Source organism: Alosa alosa, chromosome 13 (assembly GCF_017589495.1).
Source record: "Alosa alosa isolate M-15738 ecotype Scorff River chromosome 13, AALO_Geno_1.1, whole genome shotgun sequence".
Classification (NCBI taxonomy): Eukaryota; Metazoa; Chordata; class Actinopteri; order Clupeiformes; family Clupeidae; genus Alosa; species Alosa alosa.
In genome coordinates, this window is record NC_063201.1 from 32,783,141 (window position 1) to 32,806,959 (window position 23,819).

The 23,819-nt window shown below is 38.9% G+C and overlaps 1 protein-coding gene across 1 annotated transcript in view; it reads right to left on the bottom strand.

The window, feature by feature from the left end:
• kmt2bb (lysine (K)-specific methyltransferase 2Bb) overlaps positions 1-23,819 on the bottom strand; it is a 94,989-nt gene that overhangs the window by 46,877 nt on the left and 24,293 nt on the right. The window contains exons 7-14 of the mRNA XM_048261956.1: positions 21,335-21,545; positions 21,105-21,169; positions 19,511-19,747; positions 15,017-15,111; positions 8,770-8,883; positions 2,776-2,889; positions 738-884; positions 340-432 (exon numbers count right to left, since the gene is read on the bottom strand). Of these exons, the coding sequence (XP_048117913.1) occupies positions 340-432; positions 738-884; positions 2,776-2,889; positions 8,770-8,883; positions 15,017-15,111; positions 19,511-19,747; positions 21,105-21,169; positions 21,335-21,545 (1,076 nt within the window). The remainder of the gene's footprint in view (positions 1-339; positions 433-737; positions 885-2,775; positions 2,890-8,769; positions 8,884-15,016; positions 15,112-19,510; positions 19,748-21,104; positions 21,170-21,334; positions 21,546-23,819) is intronic.

Consider the following 23,819-nt stretch of genomic DNA (forward strand, 5'->3'; position numbering starts at 1 on the left):
GAGCGTGAGAGTTGTAAACATTCAAAATTTTGGCTAAGTCCCCTCAATCTGTCAGACTTGCCAACTGTAGCTTTAAGGTGACAATTCGGCTTGTAGATTATTACTCCCTCTTTTTAATTGGAGCGAGCGTGGAGTGATTTCACCGGAGCGGGAGGAGTTTTAAGTGGAGCGGGGTGCGAAATTGAGCGTAGCGGAGCGGCCTGAAGCAAATTTGAGCGGAAGAGCAGCTGAGTGAACAGCCATCTGAGCGAGAAGCGGGATATTCACACCGCTCAGCTCCGCTCACTAGCTCTGAGCCAGTATACATGTTGTTGCGAGATGAGGTTTTCAGTATCTTACCCATGTTTTCTTGCGTTTGTTGGGTTTGGGGTAGTTGGGCCCCAGGCAAGAGGGGTGGTAGCTGTTCTGACACCGTTCACACTCCAGCAGAGGCTGTGGAATATTTACACTAATCAATAAAGTCTAAATAAAGTTTAATTTCATAGAACTTTGAGGGCACACCCCAAATTCAGCTTGTACAAAGGTAAGGAATGACATAACAAAGGGGTAATTATGTGTCAATTCATCAAGTGCTTCTTACATTACGGACAGAAAGGCAGAAAAAAATCCATAAACTGATGACACAGAATGAGGAAATATCGGACATATTGCTACTCATGTTACCTATCCAAGTGAAATTAAATAGTTAGTCAGTCAGGAGCAGTGAGAACAAAATTGCATACATATCATGCTAGTACCTTTGAAGGTTTGCTTTTATGTCCACAAACATGGCAGAACCTACACCGTCGACAACACCAATTTTCTTTATTTTCCTCAGAGGGGCGTTCCGTGGGATCAAGGCAGAAGTGATGAAACGGTTCACAGCACACTTGGCAGTACAGCATCTGTATAGCAGCCAGAGAGTCAAAGTGGTCAAAGTGTTAATTGACGTGAATGAACAACAAAATACTTTCACACCGGTGATTTCAGAATAGCAAGAGGGGCTTCGATTTTGATCAGTTGATCAGTTTAAACTGGCTGCAGCCTAAGTTAGGAGTGTTGACGCCACAGTTCAACGTGTGTGTTTTTGCATCTTGCTGGACGTGACATTGAGGGTGTGGCTACATCGTCGATTCTACCTTAGAGTTCGAAGTTCAAGATTGAGATGTAATTTCGATCGATTTCGACTTCAAACTTCGAAATCATGACACTCCTATTTATTACAGTAGTTAACTATGTTAACTATGTATCGGATCGGTACCGGGTATCGACCGTTACACAAAGCCCAGGCATCGGTATCGAGACTGAAAAAGTCTGATCGGTGCATCCCTACTACATACTTAATAAAGATTGGTAATAAAGATTGACTTGAGTAATTTCAAATATTTGCTTGGAAATACATAATATATATATAGGAGAGAAAAAAACTAAAAAATGGACAATGACTGGAGTTGCCTACAGCTAATGTACACAGAACCTCCCAAACACTACCATAGCATAAAACGTATGTACTTTAACATACCGTAAAACTCCAAATAATAGCCCGGGCTTTTATTTTCCCAAATTGCCAAACTGCACCGGCTAGTATTAGAGACAAGCGTCTATATGAGACAGGCCTTTAATTCCCTTTACACAAAACTTTTCCTCTGCAAAGATGGAAAATATTATCGAATTAATTATTTCAAAAACACTTAATGTCTACCCATATGACTAGGTTATCCGATGACAATTATGGATCATCATTCATTTAGTGTTGAGATGTTGTTCATTGAGTGAGATAAGATCCAAATAGCTGGAATAGCCAGAACAGATGAAACACATTTTAATCAAACATAATTTCCAAAGAGATCGTATCACACAAAGCTCATATTTTGTCACTAGCAACCTAGCCTATATCTGTCCTCTGTCAAATACAGTTGCATTATCAGCACTGACCAAAACCGTTCAGGAATTATTTATGCAAAAGTGGAACGTGCGTAATGTTTCATTGTCCCTCCTTTTCGGCATGAATGAAACAGCATGAGAAAGCATGAACCATATAACCATATTTTATTTGGCAAATTTGACAACAGTCAGCTTACATTTCAAATCATAGCCTACTTCATTCTCTTTATCGCCATGGCGGTACGCATTTAGAATAAAGAATAACGTTTGCGAACCTTTTTGTTTTGTTGCCAGCATAAAAACAAGCTTACCATCGGCCTGTCCGCAAATTTGAAACTAAAGGGATGAATTGAACGGTGACAAAGTCGGGCATATAGGCATAGTTCATATTGAAAAAAGTTAAACAATTTGGAACTCTAGCTTTTCCCCACCGCAGTCTTTTAATGCCATCTAATTATAACGTGTGCACTGCGCAGTCTGCACCATACTGGCTTAAGCCCAATTCACACTAAAGATATGGGACGAGATGAGCTGCAACATTCTATAAACCAGCAACTTGATGCAACATTCTAAAACCTTGCAACTGTGACTAGACATGGTGAATGCTTTGCGACGGCGTGTAACATCTATTCACACCGCTGCAACTCCTTTCTGCAACGGTTTCGTCTCATCGCGAATCTTTGGTGTGAATTGGGCTTTAAACAGACCGGGTTTAGAAGAACATTAAATACAACCCGAAACTAAAAAACAGACCAGGCCTTTAACCCAAACCTGTTGCCATACCAGGCATTTAAAAGAGACAGGCGTCTATTTGGGACTCTGCTATTATTTGAAGTGTTATGGTGTGCCAGATCTAAACTAACAAGAATGCCAATAAGCAGTTAGTAGGCTATAAAATAAGTGCACACTCACCTCATGATGGCCTTTACTGGCACACAAAAGACACACGTAGTCTGGCATCAGAGGTACAGATGTCAAAATGCTCAGGCCTCCCATCTGCCACACATTCTCAAAGGTACAGTCCTCCTGAGAAAAGTGAGAAACAGAAACAGAAAAATAAATTATTACACATTAAGGACAAGAACTAAATGAGAAAGATCCTATAATGCAAGCATATAACCACAAGCATTAGGAAAGTATCGAAAATTAACATACTGCTTATATCTTGGGTACCCTAGATTCTGCCTTTTTGGTGATTGCTAAGCTCTGAAATTTTTTGAAAACAAAAGTAACTTAAAACAATGTTTCCAAAGTCCCATGTAGTTTTATCTGGCTAAAATTTACCAACAACATGTCAGTCGTATGTATGCCATATTTGAAGAAAACCTGCCCTCTAGTGATTTTCCAAAGAAAAAAAAAAATGTAGCAGAGTAACATATAAATACATCGCTACTCTAGAGGGAGATTTACAGTTTGTGTATGTAAATGAGTGTATGCATGTGTGTGTTTGCTTTTGTACATATGTGTGCTTTTGTGTGTGTGTGTGTGTGTGTGTGTGTGTGTGTGTGTGTGTGTGTGTGTGCGCGCATGTGTACATGTGGTTATGTGCGTGCCTGCCTGCATGTGTGCGTGCGTCTGCATGTGTGCATGTTTGTGTGTCATTGTGTGTGTGTGTGTGTGTGTGTGTGTTTATGTGTGTGTGAGGACCAAACACTTATTTTCCGTTAAAGTCTAGTGGGGCTGCTACATGCCCACCTAGTTTCATGTCCCTCTGTGTTTCGGTGACTTGGTAATCGTTGACGCAATTGATGACAGAAAAAAAGGTATGTTGTTGCATTTTCATTTTTTACTGGGGGCTTCATTTTCACAAATGAGTGGTTATGGGCTCGGTTGATGCAGGCCCTTGAGACCCACATACCATAAAAATGTTGTCATCTGGAGTGCAGTGGTTCGGGTAGTTATATAGCAAAAACTGCATTCGTTACATAACTACCCGAACCACTGCACACAAGATGACAATTTTTGAGTGGGGCTTCATGCCCACCAAGTTTCATGTTCCCCGGGAATCGTTGACCAAAAATGTATGGAATAATAAAATATAAAAATAAAACAACTTTGACAATCACTTACCGCGACGCTAGCAGCTTTCTTTGCATCCAGCTCACATCAGAGCTGGATGCAAAGAAAAGGCTTTTGCCATATTGTCATAGCAGTAAAGGCAGTATTCCTATGTGTCCAAATTAGGGCTGTAACGATATGCATATTGAAACCGAAATTGTGACACTCATATCCACAAACCTGTGTCGTGGTGTGAGAAGGCAGAATTGTGGCACACCCCTTCTAGTGTTTCCCGCAGCGCTTTGCAGCTTACGCGGCCACATAAGCAAAACATCTCCCGCCGGTACATTGTCCAGAAATAAATAAATAAATAATAATTTCATAGCTCTCCTAGCTTTCATTGTAGACTATGCGAGTATGCATGCAGCTTTACCAAACAGTATAGAAGTAAACCCCCTCTCCTTGCCCCGCTCTCTCCCTCTCGCACGCTCAATGAAATTAATCAAAATAAAACAATCACAATTGTGAAAGCATGGACGCATAGAAAAGGACTAGCTAAATTACTATCTAATCCGGTTAGCATCATTAGCATTCTGCACACATTTGTTTAAAACGCTTGCGTTTAAGTTGACTGATCATCTCAATACAAATGTTTTCCAAGACTCAAAAGGGCCTGTCCCAAGGAGAAAAAGTATTATCTTGAAACTTAAACACACATGGGGAAACTGAACAGTAGGGCTTTGACTCCGAACTTCGTTATTCGAATATAATTCGATTATTTAAAAAATGAAAGATATTCGAACGAATTTTAAGGATCTCTTAATATTCGAACCTGTAGACTATGGAAATTATTTTTTGTAAATGTATTTGCTTGTAAACGTTGTTTTAAAAATTCAGATTTCGAGGTTTTATTTCACGCCTGGTGAAGTAAAATCACGAGCTCATTAGCAAGGCTGTTATTGGTCATCTGGGCTCCTGTAGGTGACGTTAGCATCCTGGTTCGCGCTTAGTGAGCTCCCACATAGACAGACACTTTTATTTTAAACTTAACCTTCCTCTGATTTGAATCACCTTAGTTATTAATCAAAGGGTAAAGAAACAGCAACACAATCATGAAAAACACTTAAATAAATACATGTGCACATAAGTCTGAATGAAAAGCAGCACTGGTTAAAGCCTGGAAATATTGTAAACAAAGTAGCCTAGCTTAATTTGCTAGTTTATCATAGTCTACTGGTTAGACTGTTCAGTTTCCCCACGTGTGTTTAAGTTTCAAATGAATACTTTTTCTCCTTGGGACAAGCCTGTTTGACTCTTGGAAAATACTTTTCCATTTGCATCGGGATTGATATTATTAGAATTTAGCAGAATGCAACAGTTTTGAACAAATTTGTGCAGTGTGCTAATGATGCTAACCGGATTTATTAGCAATTTAGCCAGTCTTGAGGAGGGATGCGCCTGTTGAGAGGGAGAGTGCACGGGGCAAGAGTCTGTGTTGTGGTAGGCCTACTTCTATCACCTACTCTGGTAGAGTTGCACATAGCCTGCTACTACAATGCAAGATATATGTAGCCTATTTATTTATGGACAACTAAGCGGGAGGTGTGTGTTGCTTTTACTAATCGAATGTTCTATTGAACATATGTTTTATTGATATCGATTACATGTCTATTGCGATACATATCGCTATCGTTTTATCGCCCAGGCCTATGCTCAATAATAACAATTTTAACACACGCATAAATACTCAGCTTTTCGTGCACATAGTCTATTGACATATAGAACAAATAGAACTTAAGTTTGATGCCAATATCGGTCTTACTGAAGACATTTAAATGGTCAAAATATTATTAATACATATTCGAATATATTCAAATTTTAATATTAATAAACAAACGAACTTCGAATATGATTTTTGGGCAAAAGTCAAAGCCCTACTGAACAGTCCAACCAGTAGACTATGATGAGCTAGCCAACTATGCAATTACAATATTTCCAGGCTGCATTGTAAGTGTGCCGTCATGAATATCAGAAATTCAGTATTATATTTTCAGGATTTAATATCAGGGTTTCTGCAGGGTTTAGTCAGTCAAATTTAAGACTTTTTAAGACCTTTTTATGACCATTATGATATAAATTTATGACCTACACGAATTCTGAAAAATAACTTCAGTCGTTAAAATTCCTTTCAAAAATCTTCTTTTTTTTTATTGACTTTCATTGACAGCAATGAATTGTATTCTTTAAAGGTTCCATTTTCTGAAGAGTAGCAAACTAAAGGCTCCCTTTTCAACATCACAGGAACACTTAACAACTGTAAACAATTCAGTCAGTCAGTCTACATGTATCTCAGTTCGTCCCCCTTAACGGTGATCCCCTCCTCAACCTTTTTCAGCTCAGCCAAGGCTTGTATGCCTAAACTGGAGAGCTCAATGGTCTTCTTGCACAGGGTGCAATATGCTTGATATTTGTTGTTCGCGACGGGCTTAAGCCAGCTCTTAAACGCGCCATCATCTAGCCATAGCATGTTAAACGTACACTTTCCCATTGTGGAAAATTTCACTAATCAATTAATCAGACCCAAATATATCAGCTACAGCAGTGGTTCTCAAACTTTTTCTTTCATTCCCCACTTTGATCAAGGGGGCATTTTCGAGCCCCACCTGTCCCTCATCGCTCTAAGAAAGTGGTAGGTCAAGCTTAAAATTGTCAAATTTACTGAAATAATGACAAGTTCTAAATATATCCTCTTCAGCAGAGTTAAAATCAGCTGGTGCTGCAGATATAATAATAAATAAATAAATACATAATGTGACATTGTAAATTAAACACACATATTTCCAGCAACATATTAGGAAGCATCGGACAATATTTTACGGCATTGTACAATTCAATGAAATACCTGCATTAAATGGATCCATAATCCAGTCATACTGAGCACTGCTGGTTGGGAAATATTTTTGATATAAACTTTGCAGGGATGTGATGTAGACCTACTGTTTAATACCATGGGATCCCAAGAGTGGCTCCCGAATCAGACGTTTCAGCGATTTCACTCAGATTCTCAAAGGCATAATACTGTCGCGATCGAGGCGCCTGTCCCATACAAGTTTTTTGGTGAATGCAGTAATCTTATCTGCTAGGTGAGGTGGGTGCTTGTCTTTGCCTTGTAACTGTAGATTTAACTCATTGAGCTTTCCAGATATATAGCTAAGATTGGACAGCTTTGTCAAGAAATGTTCATTAGTGAACGTGCTTGCAGATTCAAACATGCGCTCTTCTTCCAAGAAGAGGCGACTCGGAGCTCAAACACGCGCGACAGCACTTTACCTCTGGAAAGCCAAAGTGCGGAGAATAGACGCGCTTTTAAGGGCCGGGTCTTGATGAAATTCACCACTCTCACAACCTCAACCTCGTTCAAAATCTCATTCAGGTTGGGACTAATAACTAATCTGCCTTGACACGAGCGCTTCCCTGTGAATAACACAGTGCGTCCATTGCGCATTGGGTGCTACCTGGGCCTAGGCTACAGATAGAAAATAAATAAAAAAAACTCCTGTTTTTCACGTCAGTTCGCGCCCCACCTGGCATGTCTCCGCGACCCAGTAGTGGGTCGGGACCCACAGTTTGAGAAACGCTGACTACAGAAAGAGATGCGGTAAGGAGACAATACCTGGCTACATCAGAACACCGGCAGTGAAGCTTTGAAGTTCGCACAGGTTTCTGTGAAAGTCCTTCCCGACAAGTCTGTTTCCTGCACTGCCGCATGGACTTTGTAGTTCTGGAACGCGATGTTACGACCCAGATTCCTCAGACAGAACTACAATAGGCGAAACGAATGAATCCCGCCACCAGCGTATTTTCTCGGGGGAAAACGCAACGGTAGAACAATGAATGAACTAACATATCAATTTAAGACGTGGCTAAATGTAATTTATGACCTTGTACGGGAAATCCGAATGTTTTTATGACTTTTTATGGCCTAAAATTCTCATTATTAAATTTAAGACGTTTTATGACTTTTTATGACTCCGTGGAAACCCTGTAATACATACCCCCACACACAAAAAAAAAAACCATTTGAGGTATGTATCAAACGTTACGTGGGTCAAAAATTGTGATACAAACCGATTATTGTGTATCGTTACAGCGCTAGTAACGCATTAATTGCAAGGACGCAAAATGTTTTTTTTTCATTTTACACCGTCACTTCTTCTGTTATCAACGATCCCCTTTGGCTGCTACTGTTTTATCCTTTGACGCACCGTTTCTTGTCCTCAAAAGTACTAGACACTTCCTAGCCTTTTGCCTTGTCCTCCTCCATTAGTCATGAAGATAATAAACATCAACGCAGTTCTGAATTCCCGGTTGGCTGAATAGCGCTTTAAAGCGTTGAGGACACTGGCGAGGATATGAATGCGGCGCACTCCGTTTTCGACATTCAATTACATTAGATTCCATTGTTCTTACTTCAACTCAGTCATAAAACCATTATTCTTCCAGTGTTTGCCAGTTGAAAACTTTGGTGTGAAGTGACACTGCACTCACGTTGTCGTCGGCTCAGTCGACATGGAATTAAAATATCACCGAAGCACTTAAGCTACTTAACTACTTAAACTATAATCTACGAGCTTAACATTGTTTACAATGTTACACATGACCTGAACATAGTTTAGTGTAAGAAGAAAATGAGGATAAGGACGAGGATATTTCAGTTTTTTCATGCACTTCATTGAAATGTGCTAGACCTAGGCTACATATCGCACATGCACTTTTGCATATTTCTCAATATGAAACGCAAAGAAAATGAATATAGGAAATGCTAAATGTTAGTAATGGACTTAAAAAGGTTAATGTTTGTGCATGAAAAAAAGGATAACCAACAACTGAAAGGACTGCAGCATTTACCTTGAAGTCAACTCTGATCTTATGTGTGGGTTCAGATGAGGGCTCCCTCTCGAACTGAGCAAAGCCATTTGCAAGAGCTGCCAGTACACTGGGGGGTGTCTGTTCCAGGGGGCTCTGCAGAAGTGGGAATGTGGACAAGCATGAAATCAATAGTACATATTTCAGTCATAAAGCTAGTCCAAAATGACAAAATGCAACCAACTGCATACATCGTTTAACAAGGCCTGCCAAGAGTAGTGATGCACCGATATATCGGCAGGCTATCGGTATCGGCCAATATGGCCCTTTTTGCTGCCATCAGCCATCTGCGAAACGGCCGATATTCTATAGTGGCTGATATTCTTAAATATGCTGGCCACAATTAAATCGCTGATAAGCGTCGCCAACCTATTCTAAGAGTGCAGATCTGAAAACTTTTCATAGGGAGTGCAAGATCAAAGTTCTTTTCTTCTCTCTCCAGGGCCTAAGTTTCACTGCGGGATTGCGGGTATTGCGCATTATTTGTTCAAGTCCCGCAACTCTAGCCATCATAATACGAGAAATTCCTGCATACACTTTATAGCCTGTCTGATGACGTTAATAATCATGAAGTGGCGTGAATGCGGGGCTATTGACCAGATGGATCAACTACCGAGTTGAATTGAACATAGCACACACAGAGAGAACCACTTTGCGCTTATGCAAATAGGCTACGCAACCATGACAAACTTTTACAACTGGAGAGAGCTCCTTGCTAACATTGCAAGACACTTATCTCTTCTATGATCCCAGAAAGATTTTCTCTGACTTGTTAGTTTTTTGAACAATTATTTCTATCTAATGACATAGAAAACATAATAAATTGCATCCACATATCCTTATGCACTATGCACAACTTTTATTCACTAGCCTAAAACCGTGAGACTGAAGGCTAATTACTCAGGTATTTCTCAAAGGGACAGGCACTCAATTACACCTACACATCACCAATGTGCACTCAATTAGACCTACACACCACATTAAAGATATTCCTGTGTAATAGTTTAATAGTTTAAAAATCAATATGAAGTATTCAAATTACTAAATATGTTTAGCTACATGTAATTATGCAGATTATAAAATACCATACATTATTAACTAAATACACTTCATATGAATTTCAAAATATATGAAATAGAAACATGACACAAGCAATCAATTTCTGTGTGTGTTTGTGTGTGGAGAGAGTCAAGCAGAATCCAGGATGGCCACTGGTGTGAATGATCCCACTACAGTATATTCAATATTACTAATGATGCCGCCCGCCCCCCTCCCAAATTGTGTAAATCCCCCCCTACATGAAGAACCTAAGGGGGGAATTTCCCCCATTTTGAAAAATGAATTTTAAGCCCTGCTCTCTCTTCTAATTTTCTTGATGAAAAAATTTGAAATGTACTTTGAATACTTTTTTGCCAGCAAAGGTGTATCAAATTTTTTTTTAATACCGGTATCGGCCCAGAATTTCAATATCGGTGCATCACTAGCCAACAACAGGGTTTCTGCAGGTTGATTCAAGATAAATTGAAGACCTTTTAAGATCTATTCAAAATAATCAATCAATTCCAGAAGTCCAAGATTCTTTTAAACCAGAAGTATCAGTTATTTTGGCGCACAAGTATGCTTTTCAAGTTAATAGTCAATAACCTTAATGGCTTTATTGCATTGCATGTAAATGCAATGGACTATTATCACTGTTCTTCTTATTATCGTCTTTTATTAATCTTCTTCCGACCAAGTTTGACGTTTAATGACACTAAAACCACTGAACCGTTTGACGTCATTCAAACACTCCTACAAAGGTCTTGTAACGGACAATTGTACAATGTATTTTTTACATTTGTGAACTTTATACTTTTTGAGATATTTACGATAAAAGAGCAACAAATTCCCATTGAGTTAACATTGACCGCTTTGGCGGCAACTTTTAGCATTATGACGTGACCTGCAGCTGAACGCAATCAACCTCTACCACTGGAGCCAGAGAGGGTTAAAGCGGAGCGAGAGGCGCAAACGTTCGACAATTTCCGCGTTCGATTATTGCAAGGGGAGGGGGGAAAATCCCCCTTTATGCAGAACAGAGTAAACCCTCGCTGCACTAATGTCAATGGAGACTTGTGGAATTTTACCAATAAATTGGTCATTATATCTTTCTGGATTTGTTGAGGGTTTTTTGGAACATTTTGTCATAATCTGTAAGTGTTTGGGATCATGTCAAGCCTAAAAGTGTAATTTTTTAGTGTTCGGATTTGTAATAAAATAACTTAATATCAGACCATGCTGTTGCCAGTTACTGTCCAGTTGTTAGCATGCTAGCTAGCCTCTTAGCTAAGGTAACATTTTAAACGGAGAAGTGTAATTTCTTTGAAATGACAACTAGCTGAATAACATTACTGACATTAGTTAAAGTGGATAGTTTATACTCAAAGCCGAATTTGGAACAGTATATTAAGTTTAAAGCGAAGTCCTTCAACTACTAGTCACTTGTTAGCGCATATCTGTATTGCCATAGCTACTCCCATCCACTTGTATGGCGTTTTAAGCTAGCGTTAGCTAGCTAGCTAGCTCGGTACACATGACTAATTAAATTATTTATATCATGTCCTAAAGAATGATTCATTGGTCTCATACATGATTATAGACAATGATATTGCGAACACAATTATGTTTATCTGTTCTTATTGCTTATTAAGAGAGAAAGTTTATTTAGTGACGTAAGGTGACACTCCCACTTATGCAGACCGGAACTGTCCCATTTTGCTCTCATAGTAACGAATTACGTTGCTCTATCTTGCTAGTAATCAAGGATCTTTGCTGGAGCTGTGAGTCTTCTGAACGTTCGTCTTATCGCCTGCCGTGATCCCACTTTAGGCTACTTGCTCGTAACTGACTGTCCTTCTCTAATTACAGACACGGTAAGTGGTCCGATTTTTTGGCATTTGACTCATTTATGTCGTCAAACATTATGTTGTATGAAATGATAGGTGACAAATAGCCAAACTAACGTTATAACGTTAGGGGAATAGTTAACGTTAGCACCCACCTTATCAGTGTTAATAGGCCTAGCAGCTACTGTATATCGTCAACTTTAAAGTGACCGGTTAGCCGTAGGTTTCGATAACGTTAGCTAACGACAATCAAACCTAACATTGCTCCCAGCTAATCACCGACGTTAACGTTACATTTGCTCACTAACCAACGTTAACGTTAACCAGATACAGTAGTCTAGCCTAATCATATTGTACAGATACTATCTGGCTCTTGATTAAATACACCTGTGGAAAGGGACCTGATAAAAGCCATACTGTTTGGAAACGGACCATATGACCAAAGTATTGTTAAAACACACGTACAGAAGTTGAGGTATAACGTTTGTGTCGTCAACATAGGCTACAGAGTATGTTTACTTGGCCTAGGCTAACGTTACTAATTTCTGCATTATTCTGGCCTAAAATTTAAAGTGTAGCCTGGCACACGAATCAAGCTTCCAAGTTGTAGTACATCCTAGAGTAGGTCGGTAACACTTTACTTGACGGGTGAGTTCATAACACATTCATAGCAGCTGTCATAAACTGCATATAAAGCATTCATGACTTTCATGAGACATGACTCAACATTCATACCAAACCTTTCATGAATGTGGAAGACAGAATGACAACTTGTCAAAATAAAAGTCCAACAATCGCAAAGGCACATTGTCATTTTTCTCTCCAGCCTTTGTAAATATTTCATAAATATATCTAATGAAGTCTTCATGGAATGTCACTTTACTATACAAGTTGTGAAGTATTCATAATCACCGAGTTTAACACTGGGAGGTAAACTAGCCTACATTCAGCTGACCCGTATTTGTGTAACCTGGAAAGGTTGGACATTCCCAGTAGCAAAAGATGAGAAATCATCTGCAAAGGTTACATCATAAAACAGCCCATTGACTCAGATGTGATGTGATCAGGTAAGAGGTTTGGAACAAAAATGGCAATGCTGCTTTGCGATTGTTGGACTTTTATTTTGACAAGTTGTCGTCGTTCCGTCTTCCACATTCATGAAAGGTTTGGTATGAATGTTGAGTCATGTCTCATGAAACAGTCATGAATGCTTTATGTGCAGTTTATGACAGCTGCTATGAATGTGTTATGAACTCACCCGTCAAGTAAAGTATTACCAGTAGGTCTACATCGTAATCTGTAGAAAAAAATGTGGATGACAGACCTAGCAAGCTGTATAAACTATTGTAGTTGGTTATCAAGATACATAATATCAGAATGGTCCATCCTTAAGACTCAGTTGATGATTATCAACAGCAACAACACACCCTTTGCCTACAAAGTGTTCTAAGCTGTTTACTTGAAACTGTTTGGCTACCAACTATCCCTAAACTGAAATGAAAAAACACAAAGTGTTGCTTTGTTTGCAATACTATAGGCTAGTATATTTAACTACCATTACAAATTTATGGTGCAACAATCTCACTTAAATATCTAAGTTTTGAACAATTGTAAACATTCCTTGTTTTTGGTATAACTAACTTGTTTGCTTTTGTCTTTTAGGTTCCAGACCAGGCCAGACCAGTGTGGTGGTGACCGTGTATTACATTTCGTGTGTGCCTGTCTGTGTGCACATCCTGCCAACCATACATCGCTGACATTAACACTTACATTCATTCCTAAAAACATGTGACCATATCTCAACATATCTGCACATACCTTTGAACTATAGACGTAGATCTGAGATCTACACTGAGACATTCTGAGTATTATATTGTTGCAGGAGGACTATGCCGACAACTATATGAAGCATGCATACATTTGAATCATGTGCTGTGACATCTGTGAAACTTAGCTATGCTGTTAGACCTCTGTTTTTAGACCTGAGCTGTGCTGTGTGAAAATTAAGATTCTAACCTAAGTTCTGTCTAAAACTGATCATCTGAAGGGCTGAATCTTGTTCTTCAGTCTATATCACCATCAAAAGTGACCTATTTATTACAATTAACTGAGACCTCTAGCTCTTGCTGCCATTTCAGAATTACCACTGATAAATAGATCCGTCTTAGGATAATATGATTGGCATTATCAAGTTCTGTATATATATATATATATATATATATATATATATATATATATATATATATATATATATATATATATATATATATATATATATATATATATATATATATATATATATATATATACATACACACACACACACACACACACATACACACACACACACACACAACTGTGATTTTTTTTTACTTCAAGCTTACATTGGTTGTTAAGTGTTCATTAGTGTATTCTGAGTATCATTCTGCTGTATTAAAAAAAAGAATGTTGATCAATATTGAATTAACAATTTATTTTTACTGACTGTCATATACTCTAAGCTAACATCTAATCAAGTAAGTGGTTTTCAAGAATACTGGACACGTCTATGTAATCTGAATAATCATACTGTAAGTAATTTAATGTTATACACAGCAGCTTTTTTACATTTACATGCAATGGTAATTCCCTGGAATTGCATTTTCTAGTTGGAAATGTGTTTGCTTGTTCTGAGCAGAATCTTAGTTAAAATATTGAACAATAGCATGCTAATTCCTTGTTGATTCTACATTAATTCAATGATTTTAAAGGCTTAATTTGAAGAAAGAAATTAATTGCAATTAATCACAGCAAAGTTGCGATTAATTAATTTGATTTTTAACCATTTGTATATATAGTATAAGTATACTCTTTTGATCCCGTGAGGGAAATTTGGTCTCTGCATTTATCCCAATCCGTGAATTAGTGAAACACACACAGCACGCAGTGTACACACAGTGAGGTGAAGCACATCCATTTGACAGCCCTAAAGTAAACATAATTTAAAGTGAGCCTAATAACTTCTCTCCAATCATTGTCAACGCACAATACTGTATTTTTTAAAGTATAGGTATATAAGTATACTCTTTTGATCCCGTGAGGGAAATTTGGTCTCTGCATTTATCCCAATCCATGAATTAGTGAAACACACTCAGCACACAGTGAACAGTGAGGTGAAGCACACACTAATCCCGGCGCAGTGAGCTGCCTACAACAACAGCGGCGATCGGGGAGCAGTGAGGGGTTAGGTGCCTTGCTCAAGGGCCCTTCAGCCGCTCCTACTGGTTGGGGTTCGAACCGGCAACCCTCCGGGTACAAGCCCGAAGCCCTAACCAGTAGGCCCCCCCATCACCTTTTTTCATCACCTTTTCTATTTTACGCCGTCCAGATGATCCTCTATGATAGATTGGCTTGCGATGTCGTGCAGCTTCGTCGTCCAAATAATCTCCCAAGAATTCATCTAGAAAAATAAGAGACAACAAATTACATTTGGTGCAGCTACTCAATATTGTCCTTACTGATCTTGGGATCAATACTCATTGCTGAAATGACTGCATAAAAGGAGCTATGTGAAATTCTGTAGGATTTGGTTTGTGTTGAACGCACTCCTCCATTATTTGTATTTTATTTAATACAGTGGCATGCAGCCCTCTTCTTGCTGGTTTGCACTTTACATGCTAAATAAACATCACATCAAAATGGTTGTTAATTCACATTCTGCTATACGACCAATAAGTAATTTCATAGTGGCAGCATTAACTATTACATACAGTTAAAGGCTAAATCATAGAATGACTAAATTGTTTGTTGTGTTTGCCATTTGTCTATGATGAATTTAGATTTGCTGATGTCAGAGGGTACATCAGCGTGAACACCTCTGAGAAATGACGTTCTGGAGCCCATATTGCTAGGTGGAGAAAAACCAGAACAGAATGTCCTCTTTCATCACACAAGACAGCATAGCCTACAATGAGTACTCACACAGCCTACCTGGAACATTCACAAAATCCTTTGGTCAAACAAATGCAGCACAAAGACAAAACAATCTCATGAATTCAACAAGGCTCTTGGGTTATAAGGCAGACTAGCCTACAGGGAGATTGTGAATTACATTTGCAGCAGGTCTTTCAGGCTATAGAGCAGGATAACCTACTGGGATACTATGGCAAATATAGTTGCAAGCGGCGACAAAAAGCCTATGCATGTTTGGTCCAGTGACCCGTTACATTTACATTTAAATAATGCACTCACATGTGATGTGTTTGTCAAATGCACTCTGTTGTGTGTGCTAAATTTCATGATTATTAGACATAGGACGCAATACTTCCTATGTTCCTGATGGTGAAGTTTGAACATCATGCGCAACTACCTCACCTCATTTTTGCATGTTACATTAATAAAATGTTGACAAGATTTTAACTTGGTCACAATGCTTACATCATGCAGGTAAAATTCTGTATGCATTTGATACATTTTATGTTTCTGTGTATAATTACTGTAGATGTATGCTTTAGCCTCAGTCTCCTCTAAAATGTCACACAAGTTTGTCAATCAAATATGCAATACTGATACTGTACTTACATTTGGCCTATTTAGCGCTCTTAATATAGTGGATGGAATCCACTATCTTGAAATCTCCTGGCTTCTTCTTATTATAACCTTTTCTTTTTACCTTTTCAGTAATTAATGCGGCTCTAACCGCTTAACATACAGACATGTTGAAATAACCGTTGTGTAGGTCTAGAGTTGGACAAGAGAGTTATCATTTCAGATTTTTTTATACTTTTTGAGAAATAATTTTTCTCTGTATGACATCACAAAGGAGGCTCATTTAGAAGGGTCGTAAAGTAATCAGGTGCGGGTCTACCTGCATACAATCAGGCGCTCCCTAAACTAGTCCTACACATCCTGTAATTAATCGCTTTTGAACCACACTGCTCAATTGACCTGTCGCTAAGCTCCGCCCTCCATTGTTACCGTGTGAAAACTCGGACAAACAAACCAGACTTGATTAGAAATACATTGTGGACAATGGCAGCTGACAGTATATGAAAGCAGGCTTTGAGGACGTTTTGGTCGATAAAGGATTTACTTTCCTCCAGAAGCTATCAAAAGGGACTTAATTATGCTATGGAGGGGTGTATTCAAAACTTTAGAATACATACAAGGTGACAAGCAGTTGTGGCAAGTAGCCGTGCAAATCATCATGCAAAAACCACTGACGTTAATGCTAGCTAGCTAGCGGAAGATTGATACTAAGATATGTTAGGTTACGTTAATATTTGATGTAGTAAGAATATAGTAGTTGGTTAATGAGCATTTTCATCTTGGGATTTAACAGGGAACCTGTGCCCACATTGTTGGCTTAGTAGCCTACATTACGTCGAGCTGTTGCAAACGCGAGAGACGTCCTGTAGGCTACTGTTGATGGAAATATACCCCGTTTTCTAGCCTCTCGGGGTACCGGCTATCAGTATTACACGTCCCACATGCAAAACGTTTGACAATGGTTATCCGTCTGGGTTTTAGTTAATAAACTCCATAAATAACCATTAAGTTTAGTTTAGTTAATAAACTCCATAAATAACCATTAATTTGTCATTTTATGCCTCCTCCCTGTTGTTTCCTATGGAGTTGTCCGAGCTGATGTCCGAGTCCCGCTGAGGCTGAACTGTCATTGGCTCATCAGCGTTCTAAGGGTGGCGCTTAGCGACAGATCAATTCTCTTCAAGACAGTTTACATTCTTGGTGTCTGCTTCGTCCAACAAACTACGACGAAACGGACGTTTTCCTACCACACCCAATGTAAGTTACAATTCATTTGTATTTTCTATTTGAATGGAGCATCTGTGTGAAGTCTGTTTTTAACGACTCAGAGAGACAAGTAAGCAAACAAGCTGGCGTTAGCTGCCATCAATTAGCAACACACTCGTAGCTGCTACGTCTAGAGAGGATGTTACGTTTAACTCTAGTTAGTTTGATAATATTGATATTACGTTGAGTAAGTTCATAACTTCATTAAGCGATAACCGAGGATTCAGTAGGTAAGTTATATTACGTTAGCTAGAACTCGGGAATGTTTTTATGGTTGTGTGCAGTGGCGGCGGTAGTGCTAAGCCTTCACACTCAAATTGTCAGTTGCCTTTCACACAGTAGCTGGCCTGACGAGGGTAATAGCCTTCTATGGCAAACAGTCACTGGCTGAAACTTAGCCTTCGTCTTGAACTACGTTTGTATGAGTGGTAGGTTGTCGCATAAAATGACTTGATTGTAGGCTTAGCTCTTAGTTTGTTGTTCAGTTGAACAAATTTATCTAACAACAGTCTCTTCCCCCGCCCCCTTCTATTTCTGTTAGGTGCCACTTCACTCTGCTACTGGAGGATCAGGCTGACTGCAACTGCTATGGATGCTAAAGTGAATGGATGGCAGAAAAGCACAGCACACATGAATTTCTAGATGGAGTGAATAAATGCACTTGCTAACTGATAACAAGTTGTCAATGGTTATTTATGCAAGCTTGTATAGCCTAAACCAGACATACCTAGGCCTAGCCAAATTTATCCTGGTTGTAGATAAAGCAGGATATGAATTTCCCAATATTTTGCCAGATTGGGCTAATAGTGGTTTACTGAGGTTTAATATCAATTGAAATACCATTGAAATCACGGAGATCTTTAGTATGGTTGTACTTTCAACATTGTTTCAATGTTATTTTAGTGGAAATACCATTGAAATCCCGTTGATCTGTAGTTAGAATTTCAACGTTGCTTCAGTATTAATGAAGGGTGCAAAAGTGATGTAGAATCAATGTTGCAGTGCGACGTTGATTCAATGATTTTAACGTTGACAAAGTAGCCTAATGTTGAATTAACATATATTCAATGACTAATTGTTATCTGGGTGCAGAATAAGCAGTCAACACCACCAACTGAAAGCCCCGTTTTGCAGGTAGCCTATTGCATTGCATACAATTAGGCTTTCTATACATTTTCCAAAGGCCAGCTTTCGTGCTTGTGCCACAACTTCAGAACGGCTTGACGTAGGCTACATGCTTCCAATTTGGTGTGAATATTTGTATGGACTCAATGATGAAGTCAAATGTCAGGGTCAAACCCACCTTGAGTGTGATATCTCAAGAACGCCAGACACACAAGGTTTTTCGGTAAGAGGTTTTGTATGAACTCAAAGATTAAGCGGTTCAATGTTTTTTTTTCCAGGAATCTCCCCACCAACATTAAGCCAGCAGCTTTCCATCCACTATTGTAATTCCTCTGGCATTACATTTCTAGTAACAAATAAATGTTCAACTCCAGTTTGTTCGGCTGCAATTTTCTGAGTGTCATTTGTACCTACATTGAACAAGCTTGCAAATTTATTTTCTTTATTCATCAACAGGATTTTCATTGTCTATTAGCCAATGGCTAATATGGCTCAATGGCTACTAAAATCACAACTGTCAAGAAGTGGGTAGCATAATCAAAAGTTGCACCGAAGGCAAAAATGAATGAGGAACACAGAATATGAAAACACCTCTGTAGTGGAAGCCGCCCTTGTCAAATGGATTGATAATGCCCAAGCATGTAGACCTAGTGTCGACTCAAGTCTGCTGTAAACCATTTGAAACCACTGTAGCCTGCTTTGGGCTATTTTGTAAAAGTTAAAATATAAACAGCGATGCTGTCCATTATCACTTTACATTTGTGTAAAAAATATTGAAATACAATTAGATATTAATCTATTCAACAAATACATAAACATCTGTTACAATGATCATCTGCTTTCAATGCTAATTTTCAACCAGACAAAAATTATCACAATAGGAGGGAATATAACTGGAAATAAGAGGAATTTAAATTTACCAGTGCTGCGGATGCCAAGTCCCTTGCGTTTAGCTGGTGGAGTGGACTGGGAGATTGTGATGTCCAGATCAGAGTCATAATCAAGCAAGTCACAGTAGGACCTTGGCCTCACACAACGTCTGGGCTGTTTACGCACTGATGGGCTGTCGCCAACTTCCTCCATGCCTTCTAGACCCTCTCCTTCCTCAGTGCTGGAATGGCCACCACTCTGACTCGTACGTTTGCGCTTTAAATGGCCTATGAATAATAGTTTTGTTATTGAAATTGGCAAGACACTGGCAAACATTAAAAACTAAGTGGTACAGCTGAGAAAGTACAGACGACCCAAATTAAACCCAGCATAACGTGGACTTCTGGTACAATTCTATTCAGCTTCCTTCATCCTAGCAATCAACTTAACCATGGGCTAGACACTTAATTTCCATAGTATGAAAGACTAAAGAACCCAATCCCACTAGTGTAAATGAAAGCAGCATTAAAACAGCAGCAGGCAACAGCAGCATAAAAACTGACCACGTTACTCCAATTCTTAAGTCCCTGCATTGGCTTTCCAGTAAGTCACAGAATTGACTTTAAGCATTACTGCTTGTTTTTAAGTCAGTAAATGGAGCAGGACCTAAATACCTATCAGACATGCTTCAGCAGTACACACACCTCCTTGACCTCTCAGGTCTCAGGTCAGAAAAACCTGTTAGTAAAACCTGCTGTTAGAACTAATCATGGTGAAGCAGCTTTTAGCTGCTATGTGGTTCACCTCTGGAACCAACTTTCGGATGTAATCAAAAAGGCCCCAACTGTAGCCAGTTTTAAATCTAGACTTAAGACCAAACTGTTGCCTTCACAAACTGCCTTCTTAGAACTGACCACATAACGATCGATCCCCAGTGATATTAACAGCATAGAGTTTTGCTGTAAAATGTAATACTGGTAAGAAACAAAATCTCAATGTTATGTTTTATGTAGGAGTGGCCAATGATATAGTCACAATATTGATATGAGCCCAATATTTAATAGTTAACTGCATGTGCCTAGCCAACAAGTTTAAAGAGAGGCATCAGGCAGAATGACAGACAGAAACTTTATCCTGAGGAAAATGTAGTGAGGTAAATGTGGTCACTGCAATGCCAAATAATAGGAGCAAGATGGAGCCTGTCTCAGAACCACTGTCAAACTTAATCAGCAGTAACATGGTAGCAGAACTTTTACCACGATAGCGTGACTTCTATGCTATGCTATGCTACCATAGTAGCACAACTGCCACAATTCTGTGACTTTTAGAATAGCTGAATTAGGGATATTAAAATTCGAATACCGTATTTTCCGAACTATACGTTTTTTTACTTTTTTTCATAGTTTGGCTGGTCCTGCGACTCAGGTGCAAGATATATATATATATTCATATATATGTTTTTTTCCTCTTCATGACACATTTTTTGACTGGTGCAACTTATACTCCGGTGCGACTTATAGTCCGGAAAATACAGTAGTATATCTCAAGTGGTTAACCGATTATTCGACAATCTGTGCACACCCTTAGTATAAATATGTTAATCTGCAACTGACTAAATATATCATGGACTATAATTAGGCTTACCTTTATGTAATTTTCCTGAGAGACGCAATGCCTTCCTTTCCTCTATCTGGTCACACCTCTTCATTCTTTAAGCATAGAAAATGATTTATAGTTTATGTGTTTTTGAGGAGAGCTACAAACCTTATGTTATACTGACATGTAGTTCCATGAGAAAGGAGACATACTTTCAAAACAAATGTTAAATAATGAGACTGCCGCACCAATATTAGGGATAGCTACCAAATACTTACACACAGCACTGCCTTTTGGTGTTGGGCCCACCGAATTTAGGTTTATCGAGGCAGTTCATGCACTTCCCACAATCTTCTGTATGCAAACAACCCTTGCACTCGCCACATCTCCTTGAGCGTAACCCAAAGCAGTTCCGTGAGGGGCGACGGAATTTGAGGGGCTTTTGTTCAGGTAAGTCAGGGCTCTCTGGATCCGAAAGTGATCCTACACCTAAAATTTAATACAAGAAAATAACAGAATACCATTACAAAAGTAATTTCATGGGATTTCATTTTGTGAATCCTTTAACGTAATCAGTTTTCCTCTACAACACAGCAGTGTCCTCTCAAACTGTAGAAGACGCATTGATGATTTCAGTGGGATATTCCAAGAGTGTGAATTGCTCATTAACATAAACAAAAGAAACCAATATAACAATGCAACTGAATTGAAGTTGCAGCCTCAAATCAAACACATTGTTATTAGAATTTATAATTTGGGCAATAACAAAGTCAAATAGATTTTTTCAAAAAGATTTCATACATAGATTTTCAATCCATTCACTGCCAACTAGGGATGCAACAGTACAGTGTGCCCACACTTCGGTATGGATCACGCTTTTTGGCCCACGATAAAGGTACGGTTTCATTTTTTTAATATAAAAACAATTAACAATATTTTGCCTATAGACGAAAATGGCAATGTAACCGACAAGGCCTAGTTTTTAAATAGGGTAGATTTCAATTGATTTGTGCAACTATCAGTGCAGAGAGCCTGTGAATCTCTATCCGATTTCACACGGAATGACCCAATAATCGGTTTGCCTTTTTGAAACTGATCATGGCAGACTTTGGGATCATAGGGCACATCAAGATACACACACACCCACACCCCTAGTCTAAGGACTAGTCCTAGTCTAATCTATTTATCTGGGTACATACAATTATAATTATGATTATCATTATGTCAACTATTATTGTTATGCTATTTTGTTATACATGCACTTCGAAGCAGTCAAAGCTTGCACATCATGCACATCAAAACACCGCTTTACTATGCATATGACACTTGCATGAGAAATACTATACAATATTATACAATATTCAATGTAAGACAGTGAATTATCCTGTCTCTGTTTCGTTTTTATGGAAGTTGCAAGACTCAACTTCTATTAAATGTCGTTATATGGCCTTCCAACAGGCTGAAGCGGAGCTTTGCTATACCAACGTTATCGATTGGTTTCAGTGTCTCTCGCGTAGACATGCATGCATTGAATGAACGCTCATACCACCAGCCAACCACTTTAAGGGATATTCCACTCATTTTCCATTTCTCCTCAAGTTAAACAAGTGAGTTTTACCTTTCCCCAGTTCATCCAGCCGTTCTCTGAGTCAGATGCTAACGGTCTAATCTGATTCAATGAGCTGGAGCTAAAAGTGCTACTGTTATATACTGCTACTGTCTAAAGTTATATATAAAGGCTTAAAACGCTTCAGCTGTAACTTTATTTATTTGATGTCAAAGTGGCGCCAAATTGAATGGGGTTTAATGGGATGGCTAGGTGGAACTGGTCTACTATTTAGCCTCAGATCCGCCATAGTGTCTACGCTCTCTGAACATTCGCCTGCCCCCTTGGCCAAGACGCACATGCACGTGCTGAACTGCGGCGTCAACACTCCTCTAATTTTAGGCTGCAGCAAGTTAAAATCAACCTACCAAAGCCCTTCTTGCTACTCTGAAACCACTGTGTGGAAGTATTTTGTCATTCATTCACGTCAATTAACACTAACTTAGCAAGTAAAAAGATGATCTAGTTACAAATTACTTTAAGGCTTAAAATGCACATTGGGTCACAAACCTTGGGTCTCTTCGGAGTGTGCTGAAACAATCAAATTATCATTCTGTGTCGTTTCATTTCACTATGTTCACGTCTCTGTTTAGCCTAATGTTTGTTCTGTTTACATTACAACCTCGTGGTTGGAAACGGAAAAGGCCAAAAAAAGAGTAAGTAACATATAAGGAATGCATTAATAGTAATATTAAACAAAAGTTAAAAAATTGAAACGAATCGTGACTTTAAAATCGAAAATTAAATCGAATCGAGGATTTGGAGAATTGTGACACCCCTAGTGGAGGGGGTCCTAGAGATAATTGAGCGTGTGTAAACGTCTGTGGGAAGAAGACAGGTATCACAACCTGCTACGTGCGTCTGAACAATGAGCAAGCAAACTATTGACTCGTTCTTCTGACCTGCGGCTAGTGTGCTAGTGCCAGAGTCTAGTGTCACAGTCGGATGATGATTCAGAGTCAGAGGTTTGTGTGGCGAAAAAGGCCCAAACCAACCATTTTCGGGAAGACTGGCTGCGAGAATTCAGCTGGTTGAGGTACTGTAAGGAGACGAACTCCATGAACTACGAATGTTGCAGTCGCTACCCCAGAACTGCGTGGAACACAAAGTTTGCCGAAAGTGGAGGCAATTCGCAGTTTAAACACAATAAGCCTCAG